Below are 22,870 nucleotides of genomic sequence, written 5' to 3' on the forward strand. Positions count from 1 at the left end.
TAGAACACCTGCTGTTTGTAATCCTAATTGCTGATAAAGAATAAATAAGTCTGAGTGTGTATGCCATAAAACAGTCTGGATACCTTTTGGGTGTAGATTGTTTCTGTAGGTCCTCATCTTTCAAACTTTTATTTGCATCATTAGCCTCACCAGGTCTACCCAGGTGAAGATTTCCAGGATCTGCTACCTAGGTCATAGACTATTTTAGGAAAGAAAATCACCTGCTAGGTCTCCGAAGGTCATGAGTTTGGGTTTTGAGCATTTATCCTACTGCAGTGACTGCACATGCCTTAATGCAACATTCTGGAGTTTTGATTATCTAAATGGTTCTCCCAGCACTCTCATAATTTCAATGAGAACTGAGAGATGGGAGGATTCCAGTTTGCCTAATGCCTTAATATATATTACAGCCTTTCTAATTAAAGCAGACCTATTACTACTAAAAAAACAAAACCAAAAACCAACCAACCAAAGCCCCCCCCAAAACCAAAAACAAACCCCAGGACGTTCTGAAATCCTGGATTACTAGTAACTAAACAAGAAACTTTAACTTTCTTTTTGAAACTCCCACTCAGAATCATGAAATCCAAGTAACAACTACTTCATCTTTATTTAAAATTCTCCTAGCTGGAACTTTGCAAACACTACATGGAGCACTGATTTTTCCAGTGTTAGGTCTCAAGAGTCTTCTCCAAGTGTATGGGAAGTGGTACCTCTTAAGCTTTTCACTGTTGGTCTTTACTGAAGAGAAGCTTCCCTAACTTGGCTGTAGGCTTTGATCCCTCTAGAAATGTTTCTAACATCATTTTGTGCCTGGAAGTGATGCTTTCACAGGATTGAGAAAGGCAAGAATTGGCTTGGGGAAGGACTGCTGAGAGGTCTTGCCCTCCAGGTCTCACCCCTGCAATCAGCAAAAGGCTTTCCAATGTTAATTTTGAGATCAGAGATAACGAAAAGGGCTTTGAAAGTTACTGGGCCTATTGGTACTGAAGCTGCTGAGAAACCACAAGAGAGACTGGTGACAAAAGGCAAAACACAGCCAGTACCCCCAGAATAATTCTGTTTCAGGCAGGTGCTCTATTGAAGTTAAAAAACTTACTACTTTTTGTTGATGACAGGAATCCCACACTTCATAAAAACATACAGACAGCAGCTAATTAAGTACTCATGTTGCCACTTCCTTTGCTTTAAATCTATGTCTTTTCCATCTAGCTTAAGTGAAATCAAAATTAAAGACTCTGTTCCTGTTTTATCTGATAAAAGTAGGTGCTATAAAAAAGCCTGTGTTCCACACCCAAGGAACACACGGATCTCTAACCCCAGCATTCAGTCTTGAAACAGGCAAATTCCAGAGCTAAAGATAAAAGCCTCACAGAGAGGCCAGCCCAAAAATGCCATCCGAACTCCCAGTCTTTTCTAGATTCTGTGTTCCTAACAGTCACATAATGCAAAAATACATAGGAGTTCTTGGAAGAATCAGGATTCTGCCCTGATTCAGCCCTCTACCAAGAGGATGTTGCCTTTTCTAGCAGCTGGACCATCAGAAAGATGCATTTTAGGGTTTAGTCAGCTTGAATAGATTCAATTCAAAGATCCCTCTTCCTCCACTTGCTAAAATCTTGCTCCTGGCTGGGGAAAAATGACAGAGGGAATTCAGCCCCAGAATACCATTAACTCCCCAGTGTCAGGTAGAACTGAACCCAGGTCTGTAAGTATTCAGACTCTGAACTGAGGGTAAAGAATGCTTCAAATACACTTGCTTAGATTTCATGGACACGTACCAAATGAAAAGAAAAAGGCTTACTAAAAATATGCACCTTTATTCAAACAAGGTTATCTCTGAACTCCAAGTATCAATTTACATCAGTCAGAAACAAACATGAAACTGTCAGCTGTTTGAATTTAAAATAAAATAAAAAACCAGTAGACATTTTTTGGTGTTACAGTAATTGATCCATTGAGAAAGGTCAGATTTTCTTCCCACAGAAGTTACAAACCAGAGCAGTTAATTTACAAACCGTATTGTGCATTTGACTTGTAAAAGATTCAGGGATCACCATCTGTTTAACAACCCCCCACCAGTACAATCCCATTCTCTTGTCATTGCCAAATATTTGCTACTTATCATCCACAATTCAAATATAACTTATTCTCTCTAATATTGTCCAACTCAATTCCAAGGTGTCTTTTCCTCCTAGCTGGGAAATCTTACTGGATAAGAATCAAATACACTGTCACTGTTGAAAGAAACCTCCTAACAGGAGGCTACATTGACTGAAAAAATATTCTTAAAATCCAAATTTCTTGCTATTACTTCAAGAAGACAGGATGAAATCTGAGCTGGGCAGTTGGGAGTCTTCTTTTGATCCAGTGAGTTATGGAAGCTCCAACGAGAGACGATTGTGAAATGAATCATGAAGCAAAGTTACCAGTCTTCTGATGTTCCATGTTAGACCCACTGTTCCCTACCACAGAAGTTTTCTCGTTGCACGTGGGAGACGTGTCTGATCAAGCAGCCTCCTCCTGAAGAGAAAACTGTAGGTTTCAAGTTTCCCCCTAGACATCACCCCCAGCCTGCTCTTCTTTCTAACCAAACAGAAGTACAGGCTGCTCCAGCTTTAAACCAAAGGAATGGGTGGGTAAATTCACAGTAACAAAAATCCAGGCTCATTCCAATGGGCACATCAGAACTGCTCCACATTTTGCCAGATATTTATCAAAATACTTTCTGCATAAGGGGTTTTGCAAAGCCTGCTGTGAGAGAAGGAGCTCTGTTTGGATGTTGCACTGATAAAAGAAGGTCTGCAACTGAAAGGAACCACCACCGCACAATTTCAGAACCATTTAAGAAAATATATTACATTTAGTTACAAGAGTCAGGGTTGTAATAGCTTAGATTCAAGGCACCTGGAAATATTTGCTGGTGTTGAAAGAACTGAAGCGATAAATTCCAATGTGTTATTCTGCTTTATCTGAAAAGTTGTTTATTCATTGATTAGCCTGAGGCAATAGTTTCTCTCATTAGTACAGCAAAATCTGCTCAAATTTAGAAATGAATCTATAAAGCTACACCACTTAGAGTATCCTCCATACTGCAGATGTGTTAATTGGTGTGTAGGCAGTGTCATTTTCTTGGTATAGCACAGACATTCACTTTCTGGACACTGTATTAGAAGTAACAAAATATATTGCATAGATTTATCATTTCTCCAAACTGACAGGCACAATACTGAAGTGTTCTTCATTACAGTGAATTTGGCAGCACATGTTGCACTCCAAGGGAGCAGACTGTAGAAATGCAATAGGAGTAGTCATATTACAGATCATTTTTGCAGATTCAGACAAACAAATTAACAGTTCTAAGTGAAATATCCTGATGCATTTGTGTATTTTATAGAATTCAGGAAACTACAGAAATACTTACTCTAATTCTACACACAACTCAAGGACAAAGTTACCACCGATATGTAAACAAGGCAAAATTAATTAATTTCACATTCCTAAGTTGGGCCCTCTGCTTTCTTTCTTTCCTGAAGCAAATGTTCACTTGATAAGCAGTATCAAAATCACATGTTCAGCCTTATGCTTTTGATATCCAGGCAGGAATTGACACAAAATACTGGTTCTACAGATTAACAAACGTGTCTGAAGCTACTTTGTGAAGAAATGGGTTAACACTCAATACCTGCGGTTTACAATATTCACCATGTCAAGATTTAAATCAAAGCATCTGGACTTGATACATGAAAGACACAAGACAGCTTTAGGAAAGTAAAGACAAATTCACACACTAAACATATCTTTGATACAATCAGATTGGAAGACAGATAAAGCAATCATGTTTGCTGGAAAAGTTCCACAAATCTCCCCAAAAAATTACAGACATATTATTGAAACTATGAAAGAAGAAATCAGCCCCACAATATACTTGAAGAAATTACTTTATCACATTTTCTCTCACTGCCCAAAATCAGACTGCAAAATAAGGAGAAAAGCCTTTCTTCGCATGCTCTCTATAATTGGTGTTTTACATCAGGTATCAACAGTCAGGGTCTTAAAGGCCTGTCTTTGTATCCACGCATTAAAAAATGTTTAAATGAGAATTAAAGAAGATATTCTTACACTGTTAAATCCAAGTGGTAAACAAATAAAATGTTTATAGTAAGTTTTTACCTGCCAAAAAACCACCAAACCCCACAAAAGAACAGTTCTTTGAGGTGTGGGATTTTCCTACCTTCTTTTTCTTTTCTTTTTTTTAACTGCTATGTCAGGACACTTAGTAGCAAATTTTCTGCACAAATCATCCATCTGCAATTCACACTCTGAACAAACACCAAGCCTGGGTGTTTCAACTCCTCCTCTGGAATCTTAACAAAGCAGAGGAATCGGGAATTTGCCTTTCAGTATTAATGAAAAAGTCAGCTGAAAACACAGACCTAGATAGGGTGCAGTCTTCCCCCATCCAGCAGTTGCTCCCTGTTTTAGCATCAACACCTTAAATGAGAACTCATTTTATTTAACAAAATTCAATAATTTATAATATTGAAGTATATCCAACACTAAAATTTCCCTCATTTACAGAAGTGTAGAATTTTCTGTGCATACAGACTGCTGTTACATACACACAAAAGGAACAGGTCATCAAAAGAACTTTTTGGCTGCTGCTTCTTGTTGGCTCCTGAAAGAAAAGGCAGAAAAGAATTCTTCAAGTCTTTTTAACTTAAAACTAGGTAACTGTTGTAAATTTTCATTTATTTGAGGATTAGAAGATTCCATTCCTTATCAACAGAGACTTAGAGGAAATGATAAGTCATATCACAAAAACAGGATATAATTTTTTCTACTCACAAAGACATGGGTAGCATCACTGTAGTTCCAATTTTGCATCAGACACAAAAGGAAAAAACCAAACAACCCCACATTCTGGACAAAAGCCAGAAACAATGAAAGAACAAACAAACAGACTTTTAAAATATTCTTAACATTTTCTGAAGCTTCTCGGTATCTGATTGGCCAAAAGATCAGCCTAGAAAAGGAAACCCATGCAACTATTCAGGGAAAGGATTTACTTTTCCCTCTGGCACAGATCATTAATTTTCTTAGTGGATACAGACACTATGGATCAACCACATCCAGGTGCTGGAATTACAAAGGCATCACAAAGAACTGGAGGGGAACAGCTCCTTGTTTGTCTTGGAAATCATCATTCCAGCCAATGGCAAAAAGACTACCAAGCATGGAGGTTGTCTTTTCCATCAATGCAAATAGAATTTCAACATTATGACATCACAAGGAGGAGGAAGACAACAGAAAAACCATCCCAATTAGCTTAGATAGAAAAAAAAGAAAAGAAAATAAAAGACACAACATTCAGGCTGAAACAGGTCAGGTTCCCACTTGATACCCGGTGGGTGAGTGGGGATAGAATAAACCAAACTTCATTATGAAAATTCAACATTTCCAATGAGTTCTGGGACAGTGGTAAATTCTGCATTCTTAGAGGTTTTGAAGACCTGACCAGTTTAAACCCCAAGTGACCTTGTCTGAATTCAGTGTGGACTCCGTTTGGAGCAGAAGATTGAACTGGAGACCTCCCAAGGTCTCCTCCAATCTGAATGATTGCTTGTTTTAACAAAATTAACACAATGATGCCATTCCAATGACATTATCAGTCAGCAGTTCTAAAACTATTTGCCCTGCTGTCTTTAAGCCACACAAGACTTACCTATACATGACATAACCAATGAATAACACAGTTTGCACCGCCACAAATATGAAGAAATGCATTGTAGATAAGCAGGATGGAAACGGTGGCAACTCTGGACACTTTGGTTTCTCGCTGGATGGCTAAAAACCAAGAAAAGACCAAACAAGACATCCTATCAAAAGACTTACAAAACAAGGGCTTTGCAATGTGATGTAAAAATTGGAGCACAAGCAGAAAATGGAGAGAAATTACAGTACTCTGAAAAATAATCTTACTCCTCATCTCACTCTCCCCTTCCGCTTTTATGTTTCTCAGATAAATTGCCTGATGTTAAATTGAGGGTTATATAGAAAAGAATACATAAATATGGTAAATTAATCAAGGACCTTCTATGGATCATAAGCTAATTCAGCTTAATTGCTACCTAGGCTAGACTAAGGTACTCCTGGATATGAACACAGTCTTTTTTGCACTTAGAAACCTTAAGCAGAGTCTGCCTGAGTTTCCTCTGATTAAAGCTCTCCCTTGTGTGCAGAAGCATCACAGAATCTCCTCTGTATAGAGCTGTTAAATAGGGGGACAAACACAAAAAAAAAAAAGCACCCAGAAAACCTAATTGCTTGACCTTGTTTCCACAGGAAATTAAGACTAAAAATCGTGCTCTTTGTGCAAAACTTCTCATCGAGACCCAGATCATGCAGTTAGGTCAAGGCAGCATAGTTTTAGCGAAGCAGCTTAATGAAGGATTAATTGCTCCCTAAACTGCATGCTGGCTCATCGTAGCTTTTCACTAACAGCCAAAGAAAGCTGTGTTACACTCATGCTTTACACTCCCAGCACATAAATTACCGTGTTTCGTTGTACTAAATGCTCTATGTCCCTCTTGACTACATGAAGGTGTTCTTTGATGTCGTTGAAGTGCTGAGTTGTTTCATAGACTCCTGCAGAGCCAGGGTGTTGAGCTCCACTGATGGATCTCAGAGCATCAGTCACAGAACTTCTGAAACAGGACAAACAGCAAACCAACTTTCAAAACACATCAGCTTTTCTACAAACAGCAGTTATTCTGGACCTTTTTTAGTTCGTTAGAATTAGGCTGAAATACATAGTTGCCCCAAAAGGCAGCAAATTTCTTCTAGCTTTCGAGAATACCCCTCAAGAAATAATCCTTTAGTCAAACTATGATTTTTAAAAATAGTTAATTGCACAGACAGTTGCCATTTGTAGAGTGCCCCATATCTCGGTCACGCTGAGAATAAGAACTAGCAAATATTCTGTTGCCAGAACTTCTCCTTTGCCTGCCTGACTGATGAGGGCTATAGAACAAGAGTTCTGTCTGAGGCTCTTGCCAAGGCTTTAGGATCAGCAGAGTTTAATGCAATCTTTGAAGAAAACCAAAAGCTGTTTGAAAAATAAATAAATAAATAAATAAATAAATAAAAGCAGTCATGAAAGAAATAAAAACAAAGAGGCTTTAGGGATAAGAAAAGATTTAGATACATCCTTGTTTCATGATTACCATTTATATGAGGAACTCATTTCCCATATGCACTGTCATAATACTTAACATTGTCTTATTGCGAATTCATTTTGCTTCTACAACAAATGAAATTAAATCCAGAAAAAGTTGAGGTTTCATAACTAATTTGGTTTGAGGTAAACTAGTCAATGAGAGAAAAAAACCTTAATCTCTAATCAATATGTTTATATAATTTTCCTGTAGTGTGCTGTTTCTTTTGAGTTGCAAAAGAGGATTATTCTACAGCTAAAATATTTATCATGTGAATGATAATCTCCTCATTATTAACAGAATAGACAATCAAAATGTATGCCTTTGGATTTCTTTTTAATTTACTTAAAACTTTCCATTTGGTTCAGATGGGAGCTTACTTCAATGCTTTCACAGAGCACTCCTAACTCTTTGTAGAGTGGTCAGCAATTTTTCATTTACCTGGACTTGCAATTAGTATTATAATAATATATTTTAGAAATAAATTTCTCACTGGAAGGTTTTATCTTAAATAACCCATCATGCCCACTGCCTAATAACCACTGACAGTAATTCTGTCTTTCCATATGCCTCACAGTGTTACAACGTAAGTGGGACACTCACTTAGTTCTTCTCCCTCCTAACAGAACCGTATCTACATAATGAGTAGCAATCTGCACACTCACCTTCCCCCAGACTGATCCAGTCTTTGTTAAAAGCAAAATAACTTCCCTTAATAGACACAGGCTGTATCAAATTGAATTTATATTGACTTTTGCATTAATAATACCCTGCTGATAGTTTCTATTGTAGGAACATGCAAGATTCTTCTGTAATCAGATGATGAAGAAATCCACAATCTTGCCAAGAAAATTACTTGGCCCCTAAGTCCTTTTCCTGCAGGATGACAAGCAATGCACCAAGGGGCTGTTTATTTCTCTCTCTAAATAAAGCATTTCTTTAATCTAAGAAATATATAAAGATGATGTTATGCAAACTCCGAGCTGGTAAGTAGTCACTAAAAGGGCAGACTGCCAATATTAACAAGAAAATCTAATTTGCTTGCAAGGTATAAAGATTTGTCAAGAATATTAACAGAAAAGCTTCCGTGGAAGAACAAGTGCAAAAATGGAAGCACTCTAATCTTCATTCTACAAAAAACTGACCTACTTAGATAAATCACAAGAGCTGCCCTTGAACTAATACGGGGTGCGGGGGGGGAAGCACAACTGAAGGAACTGTTTTCTCCTTTTTTTAAAAAATACAAGGTAAGGAAGGTTTTAGCTGCTACAAATGAAGGGCTAAACCAGCTTAAAGACATTCCTGATTAAGACAGCAACAGCAAAATATTAAAGAAGTATTGAGACATCCTCATCAAACACAAGCATCTTCACAAATCTATGTACAAACAGCACCTTCAAGATAATGGTTTTACTTCATTGTTTTTAAAGGGGAACTTACCTGTTGAAGTGGAATTTCATGATAAAAAAAGAGACAAATTAGGGTGCTTAGCAATCCTTGGGGCATGAACTGACTTTACTACAGAAATTAAATATATGCAGAGAGTCTTCACTGAGGAACTGACGCAAACATCAAGTTTGTCAATATTGTCCCACTGAAGTAACGCACAGGATTTAAAAGGAAAACTATAAAATTCAAAACACACCCTTAATATTTGGAAGGTGTTTACCTTATTTCCTTTACTTGTCTAATGACCTCTTCTTGAGTTTTCACAACTGTCTCTATCTCTTGCTGGGAAACCTGGTAGGGGCAGGGGGAGGAAAAAGATCAACATATCTTGGAAAAAGCAAATGGATCCCACTGCTGAAATCAGGCTGGGCTCTGAATCACCATGGGTTTTATTTACCTGTCCCTGATGACCTGGAAACCCAGCTCCTCTTTTGGCAATCTCCTCTGTGACTGCAGAGACGTATCTCCTCTGCTCATCCAGAATCATGTCCAGTTGCCTGTTAAGCTGTTTGATTTCCAGATGAATTCGATTCTGCCCCTCAAAGATTTGCCTCAGTTCACGATCACTCACAGTTTCAAAAACATCATCTGCTGCTAAGAAAAAAGCACAGGGGCTTCTTACACACGTGCACATTCCTCACAATTCCTTGCGTTGGATCATTTCTCTTGCTCCCTTAACATATCCACATCCATCTACCTTTTCCTACAACTTCACCGTCCCAAAGTCCAAAAGACTCTGTGGCAAGGGGATTATTTCTGATCAATAAAAGGCTGAACTGTATCTCAAAAATGCAGATCAAAATAACATATAGGACCTTTAGAACAGTCATAACTTATCACTGTGCAATACAGATGACAACCTGAAATTCCACGTCTAGATGCCTAAAGTACATTCTCAGTGTATTTGCATTCACATACAGCTATTAAAATCCACGGAAGTAACAAATGGCTTCCATTATATTTTCAAATAATCAGGTTCTTGTTTGCCCAGCATTAGGCAAGCATTAAAAAGCTTTTCCATGTAAGCACATGATCCAAGATATGCACTAGACCATCTTTTAAAGGGTTTTCTGTGAATGTAGAGAAACAGACCAAAAAGATGTCCTTTAAATAATGAAAAAGGCCATGCTTCCTTAATCACCATTTTACAGAGGGATGCATTACCTTCTCTTCCTTCTGTTGTTCTTAATTCCCACCATGTTTCCAGTCATTCATTTTGTTCTCAAGCCAGGCACCACTAAAATAACTTTAGAAACGGGAAGCACTTTACAGTAAAGATTTTTAAATAATGTAAGTAACATCAGTGGGAGCTTAGCAAGATCAACCGAAGTATCCCTAGTTCTGAACATCCTGGAAAACAAACATTTCCCTGGACAACTGAAAAATTGCTCAAATAACTTGCCTGGCTGTCCTTGCACATCAGGATGTTCCCTTTGAAATTCTTCCTTCTTCTTATCCAATTCTTGCTGAAAGTGCTCAAACTCTTCTTGATACTTCTCTTTATCTTTCTGAGGGATTTCTGCATCTGGTGTTGGCTTTAAAACATTATTGGAGGGAAGGGCATGTGTGAGATTTTTCTCATGTTCTCCCCCCCCCGCCATGCTTAACACAAATGATTCTGCAGCAAGGCTGTTCAGATTTCAGATGTGAAGATATAATAAAATTACTGCAGCACATTAATAAATTTAGCTGAAGTGAGAAACCACACATTCTCATGGAGAACAAATAGAAAATTTTCCCAATAGAAAATTAAAACAAGCTTTACATGGATAAATGCTGTTTAGCAGTACAGAATCATTCTAGAAGAAGGGAAAGTTGAAAGGGAGAACAGATATTTTCCCACTTTCCAAAGAAAATGTACTTTGTAGTACTGCATGGTTTGATTTAACATCACGAGTTTTGTTGCTTCAGTGGTGCTTCAGAATTCTGGTCTTGAGAATATTAATGACAATATTACCAAAACATTACAATACCAGTTTAATTTTTCTAAACCAGATGACAGCACAGCTACATGGCAAAACTGTGAAACAGGAATGCCACGTGTCACTTAAGAGGAAATACCATAATCTGGTGCTGCATATAAAATAACATGCACAATAAAATATTTTACTAATCATGCATAAAAATCCTTACTGCTTCCTTCCCAGGCTCAGTCAGCTGGAAGGTCAGAAATGACAGCACATCGTGGTCATCTGTATTCAACAAACAAAACAAAACCACCTTACCAATTCCTGTAATTCCCAAGACAACCTTCCACTTGCAAAGGATCTTCAAAAAACAGCATCCTCCCAAGCGTTTGTGCAGCAGGGAATGAGAGTATATAGGGGCTTTGTCGGGAAAAACCAAAAATTCTTCACCTAAGCATGTCATTAATTTGGGACTGCAAGACGGTTAATTACATCATCATGGTCAAAAATTGGTATAATGGATCAACACTCGTAGTAAAAAACCAACCACCCAACCAATCTCTCTTGCAAGCCTTTCAAGTCCCCACAACATTTGCCATAAATTTTAACGTTTCCTACCTGCAAGTCCCCCTGTGGCTGCAGATATTCCAAAGTACCCCTGTGATGGCAACACCATATCTTCCACTTTGGCACAAAATTCATAGTCCTCTTTATCCGGAGTAAAGCCATTATTAATTAATACCTAAAAGGACAAACACTTAGGATTTTCACCACATTTGTGTTAATTGTTTTGTCAGTTTGCAGTAATGCTCACAAAATACAACTAATTGGGTAACTCAGCAGCTCAAACCGGAAACCAAAAACTATTTCTTTTCTGAAAAGAGACATTTTACTGACTGTAAGAGACGGTCCGAAGATCCGTCATCTGCCTCATGATCATCGCCGAAGACAGAGACTGAACACAGCAGTCCTGGCCTGGCTGAGGTGGGATTGTCTGCCAAGTGTTGCCTACGGGTGTGCCCACTGGGAACTGGTACGCATTCCTGAGGAAAATTAGTGCAGGTCACAATGGACTGCGCCGTTCTTGCTGCCCAGGCGGGAAGGACTGCGCTGAAGCGGAAAGGAATGACCTGTCCTGTACACCTCTCCGGTACACCTGTCTTGTACGTCTGTCCTGTACCTGTTTCCCAAAGCAACGGACCCCATAACAATGGCTGTAGATTTCCCAACCTCTTGGCCAGTTGCCCCTCGCTTCTGAAAAGGACTATAAAGGGACCTTCTGAAATAACCGAGTCGGAGATCTCCCCACGGAAAGAAGACGAATCTATTGGCGGAAGACCACGAGGACTTCGTTTCATCCGTTGGTAGCTATTGCCTCTCTTTTTCCCCCTCTGTACTTTGTTTCTCTCTCTCTCTCTTACTCTCTTCTATTGCATTACTGTGTTGTGGGCACTTAATAAAGGTGCACTGTTTTGATTAAAACTGAAACCTCTTGTGTCCTTTTACACTCTGAGATCGATAAACGAACCATCACGACCCCCGCTTGCATTAGCGGATCGTGACACTGACATTTTACATAAGCATTCTATTTGCAAAAGTCCACATCCTAAAAGGGTTCTGGGCAACACAGACCTGATCTACACCAGTCATCCCTTGCAGTTCTGATTCAAAGCTTAGGGAGACTCTGCAAATGCATCCCCAGAGAAAAGAGAGAACTGTTAAGTTTAACAACAACATCTGGGACAGAGAAGTTCCTAGAGGAGGCATCAGGGCCCAGGTGAAAACAGAGCAGCCTTGGAGGCTGAAATTTAACTTTCATTCAAGAGTGACAGGCAGCTTTTCCCATTAACAACACAGTACAAGGTCTGCCCTCTTTTAGGTGCAGTCACGTTTACTTTTAGAGAAACTTCTACTACAAAATGACAGCTCTGCACTTTATGGCTGCTACCTGTGAATATACGAACGGCACCTTTCCAGAAGGAATCAGAAGCCAACACACAGACACTTTGTAGTTGTCACAACCCAGCACCGCATTAGTATTTTTCTCTCCTTACCTAGAAGGAATTCACAATCAGCTGAATAGTATTTAAGAAGTCTTAAAGACTCCCTTATACCAGTGGTTTTTAATCTTTAGTCTTCAAAGCCCTACTAGGTTTTGGAGGTGAGAATCCTCAAGTAGCAGATTTAAATCTACTGTTAAATAGTTTCATTTTTTTAGCCACACTTCAGAACCTCTGGTTCAAAAATAAGCTACAAAACCCTCTGCAACTCTTAGATCAGCTTAAGAAATACCAAGCTCAGGAGCTTCTCAATCACTTGAATCTTAAACAAATCCTGACTTTGGGACACCTCTCCAGGCAAATCAAGAGCAACAGAAGGGTTTGAGCACATTATGAGTGTGTTTGCACAACTGCCTCCTAAGTCACATCAGAAAAATCAGCAATACCTGCATTCTAATGTAGCCAAAAGAACCTGTGTAGCATTAAAACACAACACCTCCCTTCCAACCTCTGCAGCCAAGCTCCATATTTCTAACACCAGAACTGACACATGTGTTGCAACTCTGTGAAAACCAGTTTCACATTTAAGAAATTGAGAAACACAAGTAATTCTGTTATTTCAGACTTACAGTCAGTGTTTTTTGGTAGTATGTGATCTTGACTCGCACAGGATAGGGCTTGTTCCGAAAGTCCCTCTGACAGGATGCCAGTGCTTGCGTGGATCCATCACTGTGCAAAAAGGGAACATCAATAAAAATAAGTGTTATGGTTTATCAGCTGGGCCAAAAAGGTGTCTGACTCTCACTAAGCAACCTGATCCCAGTTTTTCAATCTGCAAGCTTTTCCAAGGCTGTTCTGTAATTGCACTGAGCTTTCTCAAGCCTGGGATCTCCAGTACTGCATGCTGTACACTTGACACAACGCAGAGGGAATGCAGGAATGGATGGGGAAATCTGTTTTCTGAGGTATAATTCTCAGATATATTCCTGCACCTGGGAACCTGGATGGAAATAAGATGCAGTGACTGCACCAAGTGAGCTAGACACCTGTCCTCTTTGAAATCCAAAAAGGTGTCCATTGTACTGTTGATAAACGATCAAAAATCAAAATTAATCCAACTAATTTTAGTAACAGCAATTAGCTTTCAGTTAGTCACTTCTGCCAGTTATTAGCTGTGTGTGGAGGATCCCCATAAGCAATAAAGTCTGTACTGTACCTCTATTTATCTGAGTTCATCCATCCCAAAGGGCATATGCCACTTAAATATCGATCAGTTGCCAATTTCTCTGCTGTTACTGCCAAAGCAGTGTTTTAACAAGTAGAAACCCTCAAATGTAAAGGAAACAACAAAGTTTCATATGAAAGAAGCCTTTATAATGCTTCTCATGGAACATTTCATCAATTAAAAGCAAGCATTCAGCAATAACACTGAAAATAAACTTACTTCTGATGGTCATACAGAAGCTTTCCATTATTGCCTACAACAATCACTCCAGGATTGTTTTTCTAGGGAAAGAAACGGCACACAAATGGATTAGTTTAATTTGAAGGGAAGCATCAGCAACATCCCTGACAGTCTTCTACTAAAATCTGTCTAAAATGTCTAAAAGCAAGCCAAAATTGTGCAGGGGAAGCAAAAGCAGCAAAGCAGACCTATTATGTACTGTTTAAGCTTCAGGATCATTCTGGACCGGGAAACTGAGAACTGAAAACAGCAATTGTCATCCTCATCTGATACAAAATCTTTGCTGCTGAGTTACTCAAGGCAGATTTCTTCCAAGAAAAAGAGCATCTCTGAAGACACACATAGAAATTGCTGTTTCCACTATAAGGGAAACTTGACTACTTTATTTTATCCCTTTGAAGTGAAACAGGGGAAGAGTAGAAAAACAACATCCTTGCTTTTTCCTCAACAGGCAGGAAATTAATTTATCATCTTTTCGAGAAGAGTTTCCTTCCAACCAACCTTTCCATCATTGTCAAAGGAATCAAAGAAAATTCCAACACCGTTCCATTTATCAGCTGCCCCGAAAACAGGACCTTCCAAGCCTTGCTCTTCTGTAAACCAGATTGCCTATGAAGAAAGCAAAAAGTCATAGGTCAAGATTCACTTTTAAAGCACATTTATTTTTCTCAGTTAGGTCAAACTGCTCCTACCAATCCATCAGCTCCAATGCGGCCTCTTCCTGTAACTCGAAAGGTCACTTCCACTTCCCAATATTCAAATATTGATTTGTTTTTTGTCCACACTGAGCCTTTCTGGCTTTTCAAGGAGGTTGTTATGCGGATCTGATCTGCACTTGGGATGGCATCTAGAAAGCAAACAAGATGTTCTAACTTTCTGTTTAGCAGTGTAACAGAACAATAGGAATACATTCAGAGAGAAACTCGCTTGCATTAAGTAACATTTCTTTTTGGGATCATTTTCTTGAAAAAGCAGGAGAAAAAAAACCTCATCTATGGACAGTTTCCTCCATGTTACTTGTAGCATAATGTCAAGTAAAAAAGTTACGTTAAGCAGTAGCAACTAAATTAAAGTCTGCAAAAAACCCAGCAGAAGGTACTGCAGAGAAACTATGTGAAGGTGGAACTGTAGATGTCAACACCTTTCATAAGGGGGGACACTCGGGAAGGATGACAAGCCTTTCTGAGCACAACGGAACCCTTAACCCAAAGGGCACAGAAACTGTACAAACATTGTTGAACCAAGTCCTATTTGCCAAGGCACACTTTGCATTTCGAGCTTCGAGACGATGAAACCGAACAGTTTTTCTGGCAGCACGGCCAGGGCCGACCTCGAGCGCGGCAGCAGTGACACATCAGCACTTCCCGGCAGCGCCACGAGTCCCCTCCCCAGGGCCCGCAGCCGCCACACCAGGAGGCTATAGGTACCTTCGCACCGCGGGTGGGAGCCCGGGTGTGCCCGGGCACTTCCCCGTCACCGCAGCATCTCCTCTGCGCCTCTGATGCCACGTGGAGCCCGAGGGCACGGCTGGCACCCACGGCCAGCTTCGCCCGCGGCTTCTCCCCGAGATCCCGCACCCCCCCGACCGGACACTGCTGCCTCCGCCTCAGGAACGCCACTGGCCCGGCCCCGCCACCCCCGTCCGGCACTTACTGCCCGTGTGCACCCAGAACGGCACCGTGCCGTCCGCCTGCACCAGGTGCGGCCCCTTGAAGCTGTACTTGTACTCGAAGCGCCGATGCGGCGTAGCCGCCGCGCCCTCCGTGGCCTGCGCGGCGGCGAGCGCCGGGCCGCCGAGGGCGAGAAAGAGCAGCAGCGGGGCGAGCGGCGCCGCCATCTTGGCCGAGCTGCGGGGCGATGCACAGGGCCAGCGGGGCGACCCCTGATTGGACGAGCGCGGGGGCGGGCGCGCGGGGGGCGGGGAGAGGGGCGGGGCCGGTGTGTGGGCGGGGAGCGGGGCGGGAACTGGGCCGGGCTGGGGGCGGGGCGAGGCCGGCGTGAGGGCGGGCAGCGGAGGCGGGCAGCGGGGGCGGGGAGTGGGCCGGCGTCGGGCTCCCAATGTGTCCAGTGGCCACGTGGGAGCCTGGGGCCGGCCCCGGTCGCGGTGTCTCCCGGCGAATTTCCGAGCTCCCCAGGGTCCGAGGGGCCGCGTGCTGTGGGCGGGTGCGCGGGACCGCTGCATTTGTGCGGCCTCTCGGACAGCTGCGAGCCGCTAACAGTGCACAGAGCGTCTGAAGGATAAATAATCTGTTCTTTCCCCTCAATATTACTTTCGTAGCAAAGACTGCACTTCCGCGGGCTCTTTTCAGTTCGTTTGCAGAGTAGTCGGAAGTCCCGCAGGAAAATCCACACTGTTTCTCTCAACATGCGAGGCCAGCCTTCCACAGAGGTGAGCAAAGCAAACCTCGGGTGACAGGCAGGCCGGGTGACAGTGGTGACAGGTGGGGATGGCCCCCGACACTGCCAAGATGAGAAACACGGCTGTTTTAAGTGTGCAGCATCACGGAGCAGGGGCAGGGCTTGGCTCAGAATTAAATCAAGCACTGAGCCAACAGTTAAGAGCTTCCTTTTTCATTCTCTCCGTTTTCATTTAGCAGCCTATCGTACAGCCGTATTGGAGAAAAAATAATTATCAGGAGTGGGTTGTGGTTTTTTCAGCTTCTTTACACCCTTGGGGTTTTTTCTACATTTTTCATACCCATTTGATTCTGACATCCCTTCTTTTCCTCTTAATCTGTGAGTATGAGCAATCTAAGACTCTGTAAGTAGGTTCAGAGCCTACTAAAGAAGAGGATGATCTTGGTGGCATTCAGGAGAGATTAAGTTCTTTTTTTTAAATGGTACACATTTCCTTCAGCATGGATGAAAGTAAAACCTCACATTCTCCCTTCTTTTTCAGCCACACAAAGGAGTAAGCAAATATATCAGGACCAGATGGGACTTGGCAAGCAAAATATTTCTGAGATAAATTTTAGAAGAATTTCTATATATAAATATATTGAGTATTCTTGATCAGTTAACATTTGTTTCTATAGAGAAAGAAGTGCTTGATTTCTTTTTTTTAATAGTGTCTTCCATCCAACAATATTCTAAAACATCCCTGATTTATGAATCTATTTTGCTTTTTTAGAGCATATATGTGGGAGATGTCAAGGGAATTGGGAGTCTCTTCTTGACAGCTTTCTAGACACAGAAAACTCAGCCGTTTTTCTGTCCTTAAAAGATCTAGAAAGTAATTTTTGAGGTAAAATTCTGAAATTACTTCTGGAGGATAAAATGATGTGTGTATCAGAGATCCAAACAGAGCAGCACGAGGCCCTCTCCTGTCTGTTTCCTACATATGGCATTAACCTCAGAATTTATGCCAATAAAATACCAGAACCACGCTGAAGGAGACTAGAACCCTAAAGCACAAGCCTTGAAACAATTCCCTCTTACCCACATGAGTGAAAGCAGGCTGAAATTTTGCCACTTAGAGGCACTGCCATAGAAGCTGTATTAGCAATTGTGCATGGAAGATTTGTAAAACCTCCTTTGAAAATGGAAATTCCTTTAAAAGTCTTCTTCCCAGGCATGGAAAGCTGCCCTCCAATCCACTGTGACATGCAGAAAAACATCCACAGACTCCCAAAATTATAGATATTAGCAGTTGAGACTCTTCCAGTTAAGTCTCTTCAAGCTGTTTTGCTACATGAGCTCACTAGAGGAAACAAAAAATGTTTCCTCTTTGTAAGAACTTTCTTGAATTCTGTCCTGAAAATTACATTTGAATTCAAACCCAGTAATAGGGGAAGGAAGGCTGAGCAAAGAGAACAGAAAATGGCTCACTGGCCTGAAACCCACTTGGATTGGCAGGGACTGAGAGCACTGGCAGGATGATTATCTGTATAATCATAATTCTGTACCATCATAACAAGTGAAATACCTTCATTTTCTCAAATCCTGCCTGGAAATAGTTGGTATCATTTCTGTCATTATTCTTATAAAACTGCCATGATATTTTCCATAGGTCTTGTCAGGGAAGTCAAAACCCCTTGAACACACAGTAACTATAAATCTCTCCTTCAACCTCCAGAGCTCTCAGCTTTTGGACACATTAACAAGCCCACACTGGAAAGGGCAGAAGAGAGAAAAGGAAAACAAATGAGGCTCCAGTGAGTGAACTCTTCTAAAAAGTGTGGGGGAGAACCACTGCTTGTGCTAATAAACTTCCGAGGTATCTTGTGTTGAACTTGAGGATTTTGAGCAGAAATGCAAGTGGCTGTATCTGTATCCAGAGGACCTGTCTGATCTCTTCCCATCTCAGTGATCGGTCCATGATTTTTATAAATATCCCTGAAAGCAAGCTTTTGCACACAGGCAGAATTATTTTCTGTGTCACAATAGATGGGAATGCTGAAACAGACTGGGATTTTTGCACTGGCTGTGCTTGAATTTATGTGCAGTTAATTAAATGCTGTGTGGAAGTCACGGAGGATTTTAGTTTTGGTTTTTCCTGAGACCGTGCCTTAGCATTTGAGCCTTAGCACAGCTTTATAAAGCCACTCACAGAAGCCAAAGACTCACAGTCCTTGAGCTGCCACTGGAAAAAATGGATAGGAAAAGCACTGGGCATCTTAGAGAGCATTACCTTTTCTCATGATGTCTGTTTATCAAATCAGTGAAGGGAAGGTGGGTTTTCAGAAACTGTAAGCCATATTTCAACAATCCAACCCCATTTCATCTCTACTCCAAGACATCTGGAAGTAACAACTTTTCTTTTTAGAATAATAGAATTATTAAGGTTGGAAAAGACCTCTAAGATCACCAATCCAGCCTTTAATTTTTTTTTTCACTGAAGAATTTCTTAAAATGTACTACAATTTTCAAGAGACAATTAATATTTTGAGCCCTGTTTTTCTATGCTTCATCTCCCTGTCACAACCTTGAGGATTCTCCCTTGTTCCTCCTCCTAGGCCAGCAATCTGTGTATGAAGTGTATTATTGAATTTCAATTACAATGTTAATTACAGAAGACAAGTGGTTACTGAACCTTGCACCATAATTAATCAACCTGATATTTACTTATTCCGTTGTTCACACTGGATTAAGCTGGGTCTGGACAAGCAGGGCAAGGAAAGTGAGTGACAGGAGCATTATCATGGCGCACTGCCTCCCATTGGGAAAGTTCATCTTCCTCCTGAAAGAGACGCCTTCAGGGATCATGGAATTTGAATTCCCTGTGAATTTAGTGTCATCTTAGCTTGACCAGCTCTGGAAGAACATATTAACCTCCTCTTGTGATTTTCAGAAAACCATTCTAATTTAGCAAGTAATTAAGGGTCACATGTAGGATAAAGAGCTAGATAAGCTTGGATTACGCACAGGAAGCTTTGTTTCCAAGGCAACCCGAGCAGAGGGGGTGTTAATGCTGAGGTCAGGCACTTAATGAACTGGGAATGGTTACTGGCTGCAAAATGTATTCGAACTGGGCAAGGCAAACTAACAATTGCATTACCATTTAATGATTTGATGAGAGAAAACAAATGCCTACAGAGCTACTTACCACCGCAAATATTGCAGACAAAGCTTACAGGCGGTGGCACCGTTCTGCTAAGTGAGGTCAGGAGAAGTCCAAAACAATGACGCTTGACAAGCCCAAAGTACTTCAGTGAGTACTGATGGATTTCGTGGCTTCCCAGTGTGAAGGTGTCGCTGTTTGCGTCAGCTGTCGTTGCTGACACACTCACCCTGTGCTGGGTGCTCTTTTCCTCCCGAGGTTAGTCCTGCCCGGAGGTTGCTACCTGTAAGATCACCCTGGGGGATTTAGCACACTGAAAAGCAAGACAGCTCTTCCAAGAGCTCAGGACGTAACCCACTCCTGGGGCTTTAGGCTCTGGGAATTAATCCCATGGGAGATTTGACAGGGCAAACACACAAATGCCATGGACATGGATAAAACAGCCAAGCAGCTCATCTGTAGCAAAATAGATGGATTTAGTAAAACACAGTAATATTTTCAAAATGGAATCTTGCATTGTTTTGTTCTGTATGACGTAAGGAACAGTTGGGAATGAGATTATTGTGCTTGAAGAATATTAGAAAGTACAGAAAGTGGGAATGACCCATTAAATATCTGCTGCTTTCTCAGTTCACTTGGACCATTGCTCTGTGAGAGAAAAAAATTGCACAGGCATTTTTCAAAGCTTTCTTTGAAACAAACAGGCATTCTCTGCTTTTTGAGACAATTCACAGGATATTCTGTAACAGCTGGGGCATTCTTGTGGCAGGAACGCAGGCACCTCTAACTTGGTGCCATGCTTTTTGGAAATATGTGGATGTATAAATCAGGGCAATTTTAGAGGCCAGCTAATCTCTGGGTTTTTTTCTGTGTAGCCTTGGCATAAAAGCAGGTGGTTTTACATTAGGCCAGCTGTCTGCCCAGGGGGAATTGAAATGCACAGTTCTCTCAAATATGAACTGTAGGACTTTCAGTAAAGGATAAGACTGTGCTGCAGGTGAGCTGGCAAAACCTGAGCCCCTCACAATATTCAAAAACAAACCAAGCACAAAAAAAGCCATCAACCAAAAAAAAAACCCCACAAACCAAGTTAACAAAAACGCACGAGGGAATTTCCCTTCTTCGCCCACAGGTAGCCAGAAGAAAAAAAAAAGCAATGGCCTTAAATAAGTTACACGTTTGAACAGTGGCAAGGAGAATTTATGCAAAATACTAGGGGATATTTTGCTTTTCTTCCAACTACCAAATACCTGGAGAGAGGGCCAACAAGGCCATAGTCTCTCTACATAAGATTTTTGAGGATGCCATCACAGGTTTTTTTTGGTTTTTTTTGTTTTTTTTTTTTTTGAGACACAATTTGATAATTATTATTCCTGGATCGAGGCTAAATCTTACAAATAATGAGTGGGCATCAATTAATAAGGGCCATCATGCCTTCCATAGCCACTTAATATAAGAGGCTAGATTTCAAAAGAATGCATCAATTGGGTGGCGAAATCCACTAAAGGAACTGCAAAGGGCTTAACATGCTTGGGAAAATCAAATGCCATAATCCAAATTTGGCCTGTAGAAGCCTCATGGTGGCAATTACTGCTTTGATAGTGACCAGAGTTGGGCCATCATGAGATGGAATGAAGCTGCACCATCCTCACTTTCCTCTTCAGGGAGAGACCCCCTCCTAACATGTCCTTCTGTGGTGCTGGATGGCTCTTTTTTAATTTGAATTTTATTAAAATAAACAATTGAGCCATTCATGTTTATCTCAAATAGGGATGAGCTGAACAGATTCAAAAGCATCTAAACCTCTTTGAACATTACGAGTTGTCAAATTTAGAATCTCTTCAATCGAATGACCTAGAAGTGAACCATAAAAACCATGGAAGCATCCCTGCCTTTGAACTTTGGCTTCTGGAGTGCAGGCTCTGGGTGAGCTGCTCATGTGATTCTCAGCACAGCTTGAACCACCCCAATTTCTCACTGCTGCCTCTCTTCTGGCTGTGTGACAAGTCCGTGTCACTTGTCAGCTGTCTCCCCCAGACTCTGAGCCTCGCCTCTGCTACTCTTCTGTTCTCTCCCTTGTTTTATCTCCCCTCCCTTCCTTTGCTGTTGCTTTCTCCAGCACATTTCTCTCTCTACTAACCATAGGCCTTCCCTCAGCTTTGCCCATGTTTCCATGATCTTATTGTTTCTCTAAAGCCGTACAAGTCCCAGCCTCCATGGGGAGGGCAATATAGGGCATGATTCCTAATGCATCTCTTGATGAACAGAGAACCATGCAGATAATTTTCAGTGCAAGCACATAACTGCCACTTTTCTCTATTTCTGTATGTGAGCAGGAAGGAGTTCTCAGTGCGTTTGGTACCCAAAGGAATAACCAGTCAGAGAAAAGTCCCCTTCAACTGAGTTTTATTGAGAAGAGCTCTCAGAAATACCACGAGGAAACCTGTGGAACTCAGGGGAAAATAGACACACCCACAGACACACACACTAAGTCCTTTGCTGTCACCCCTCGTGCTTTTTGCCTTCAAATGAAGTTTGTAAACCTATTAAATATTACCCCAAGCGAATTCTTACTGAACTAACATTTCCAGAGTGACCAAAACTGAGGAAAAGCCAATTTCAGACTATGAGACAAAGCAGCAGGAAGGAAGACAGGGAAAAGCAGGGGAATTTCACTTCCCAGCCTCTCCTCTGCTGCTTGCAATTGATGGATATGCTGCCATCTGCCACCTCTCCTGCGGGGATAGCTGCCAGATTCCCTCTGAGGTAAAAAATGAGATTTATTGGCCCCTGATGGTAGGAGCCACGGATGAGGTGGTCTGAAAATGCACTCAGGTCCCACCAGAAACAAACCAAAAGATGCTCTGCTCTAGTAAGTGCAATGCTGATTACAAAGGTGATTTGGCACGTGACACTCCAGGAGCTTTGCAGCCACTGAGCTACTCTCTGCCTCTGCAGGAAAAAGCAGGATATTTCCAGTTTTGCATCTTTCTTGGCTGCTTTATAGCTGGATGGCTCTGGGAACACGTTTGGAGGAACTGGTTTTAACTTTGTTCTCTAGGAAATTTCTTTCTAGCAGCCAGCAAGAAATCCCTCGTTTTCATGATAACCAAAGGAAAAGCAAGTGACCATGCGTTAAAGTGAAAAGAATCCATTTGGAATGTGAATAGAGCTACAAATTACCAAGCATAAACACAAACCCAAGACACTGGCTGTTTGTAAACTGATTGGGTTTTCTATACACAGGCAAAAAAAGAAGTGAGGAAAGGAGGAGCCCTGACACTTTATTGCTCGCTTACATAAATAGACAATCAAAATTGTCTTACTGAAAA

At 41.2% G+C, this 22,870-nt stretch overlaps 1 protein-coding gene across 2 annotated transcripts; it reads right to left on the reverse strand.

Moving 5' to 3' along the window:
• Positions 1 to 1,800: 1,800 nt before the first annotated feature.
• Positions 1,801 to 15,896, reverse strand: LMAN1 (lectin, mannose binding 1). Of its 2 annotated transcripts, none has more exons than XM_042021550.1 (13): positions 15,692 to 15,896; positions 14,731 to 14,885; positions 14,540 to 14,647; positions 14,018 to 14,079; positions 13,203 to 13,302; positions 11,192 to 11,315; positions 10,800 to 10,858; positions 10,069 to 10,201; positions 9,064 to 9,257; positions 8,887 to 8,957; positions 6,557 to 6,707; positions 5,726 to 5,847; positions 1,801 to 4,678 (listed from the first exon to the last, which is right to left on the reverse strand). In XM_042021550.1, the coding sequence occupies exons 1-13, from the start codon at positions 15,873 to 15,875 to the stop codon at positions 4,642 to 4,644; spliced, it is 1,500 nt and encodes a 499-aa protein (XP_041877484.1). In that variant the 5' UTR covers positions 15,876 to 15,896; the 3' UTR covers positions 1,801 to 4,641. The 2 variants fall into 2 exon arrangements, with proteins under 2 accessions (XP_041877484.1, XP_041877483.1); XM_042021549.1 differs by having other exon boundaries at positions 9,064 to 9,260.
• Positions 15,897 to 22,870: the final 6,974 nt, after the last annotated feature.

This window comes from Corvus kubaryi, unplaced genomic scaffold, assembly GCF_017639235.1.
Source record: "Corvus kubaryi isolate FWS band 111438036 unplaced genomic scaffold, C.kubaryi_AGA036_p1.0 37149, whole genome shotgun sequence".
Lineage (NCBI taxonomy): Eukaryota > Metazoa > Chordata > Aves > Passeriformes > Corvidae > Corvus > Corvus kubaryi.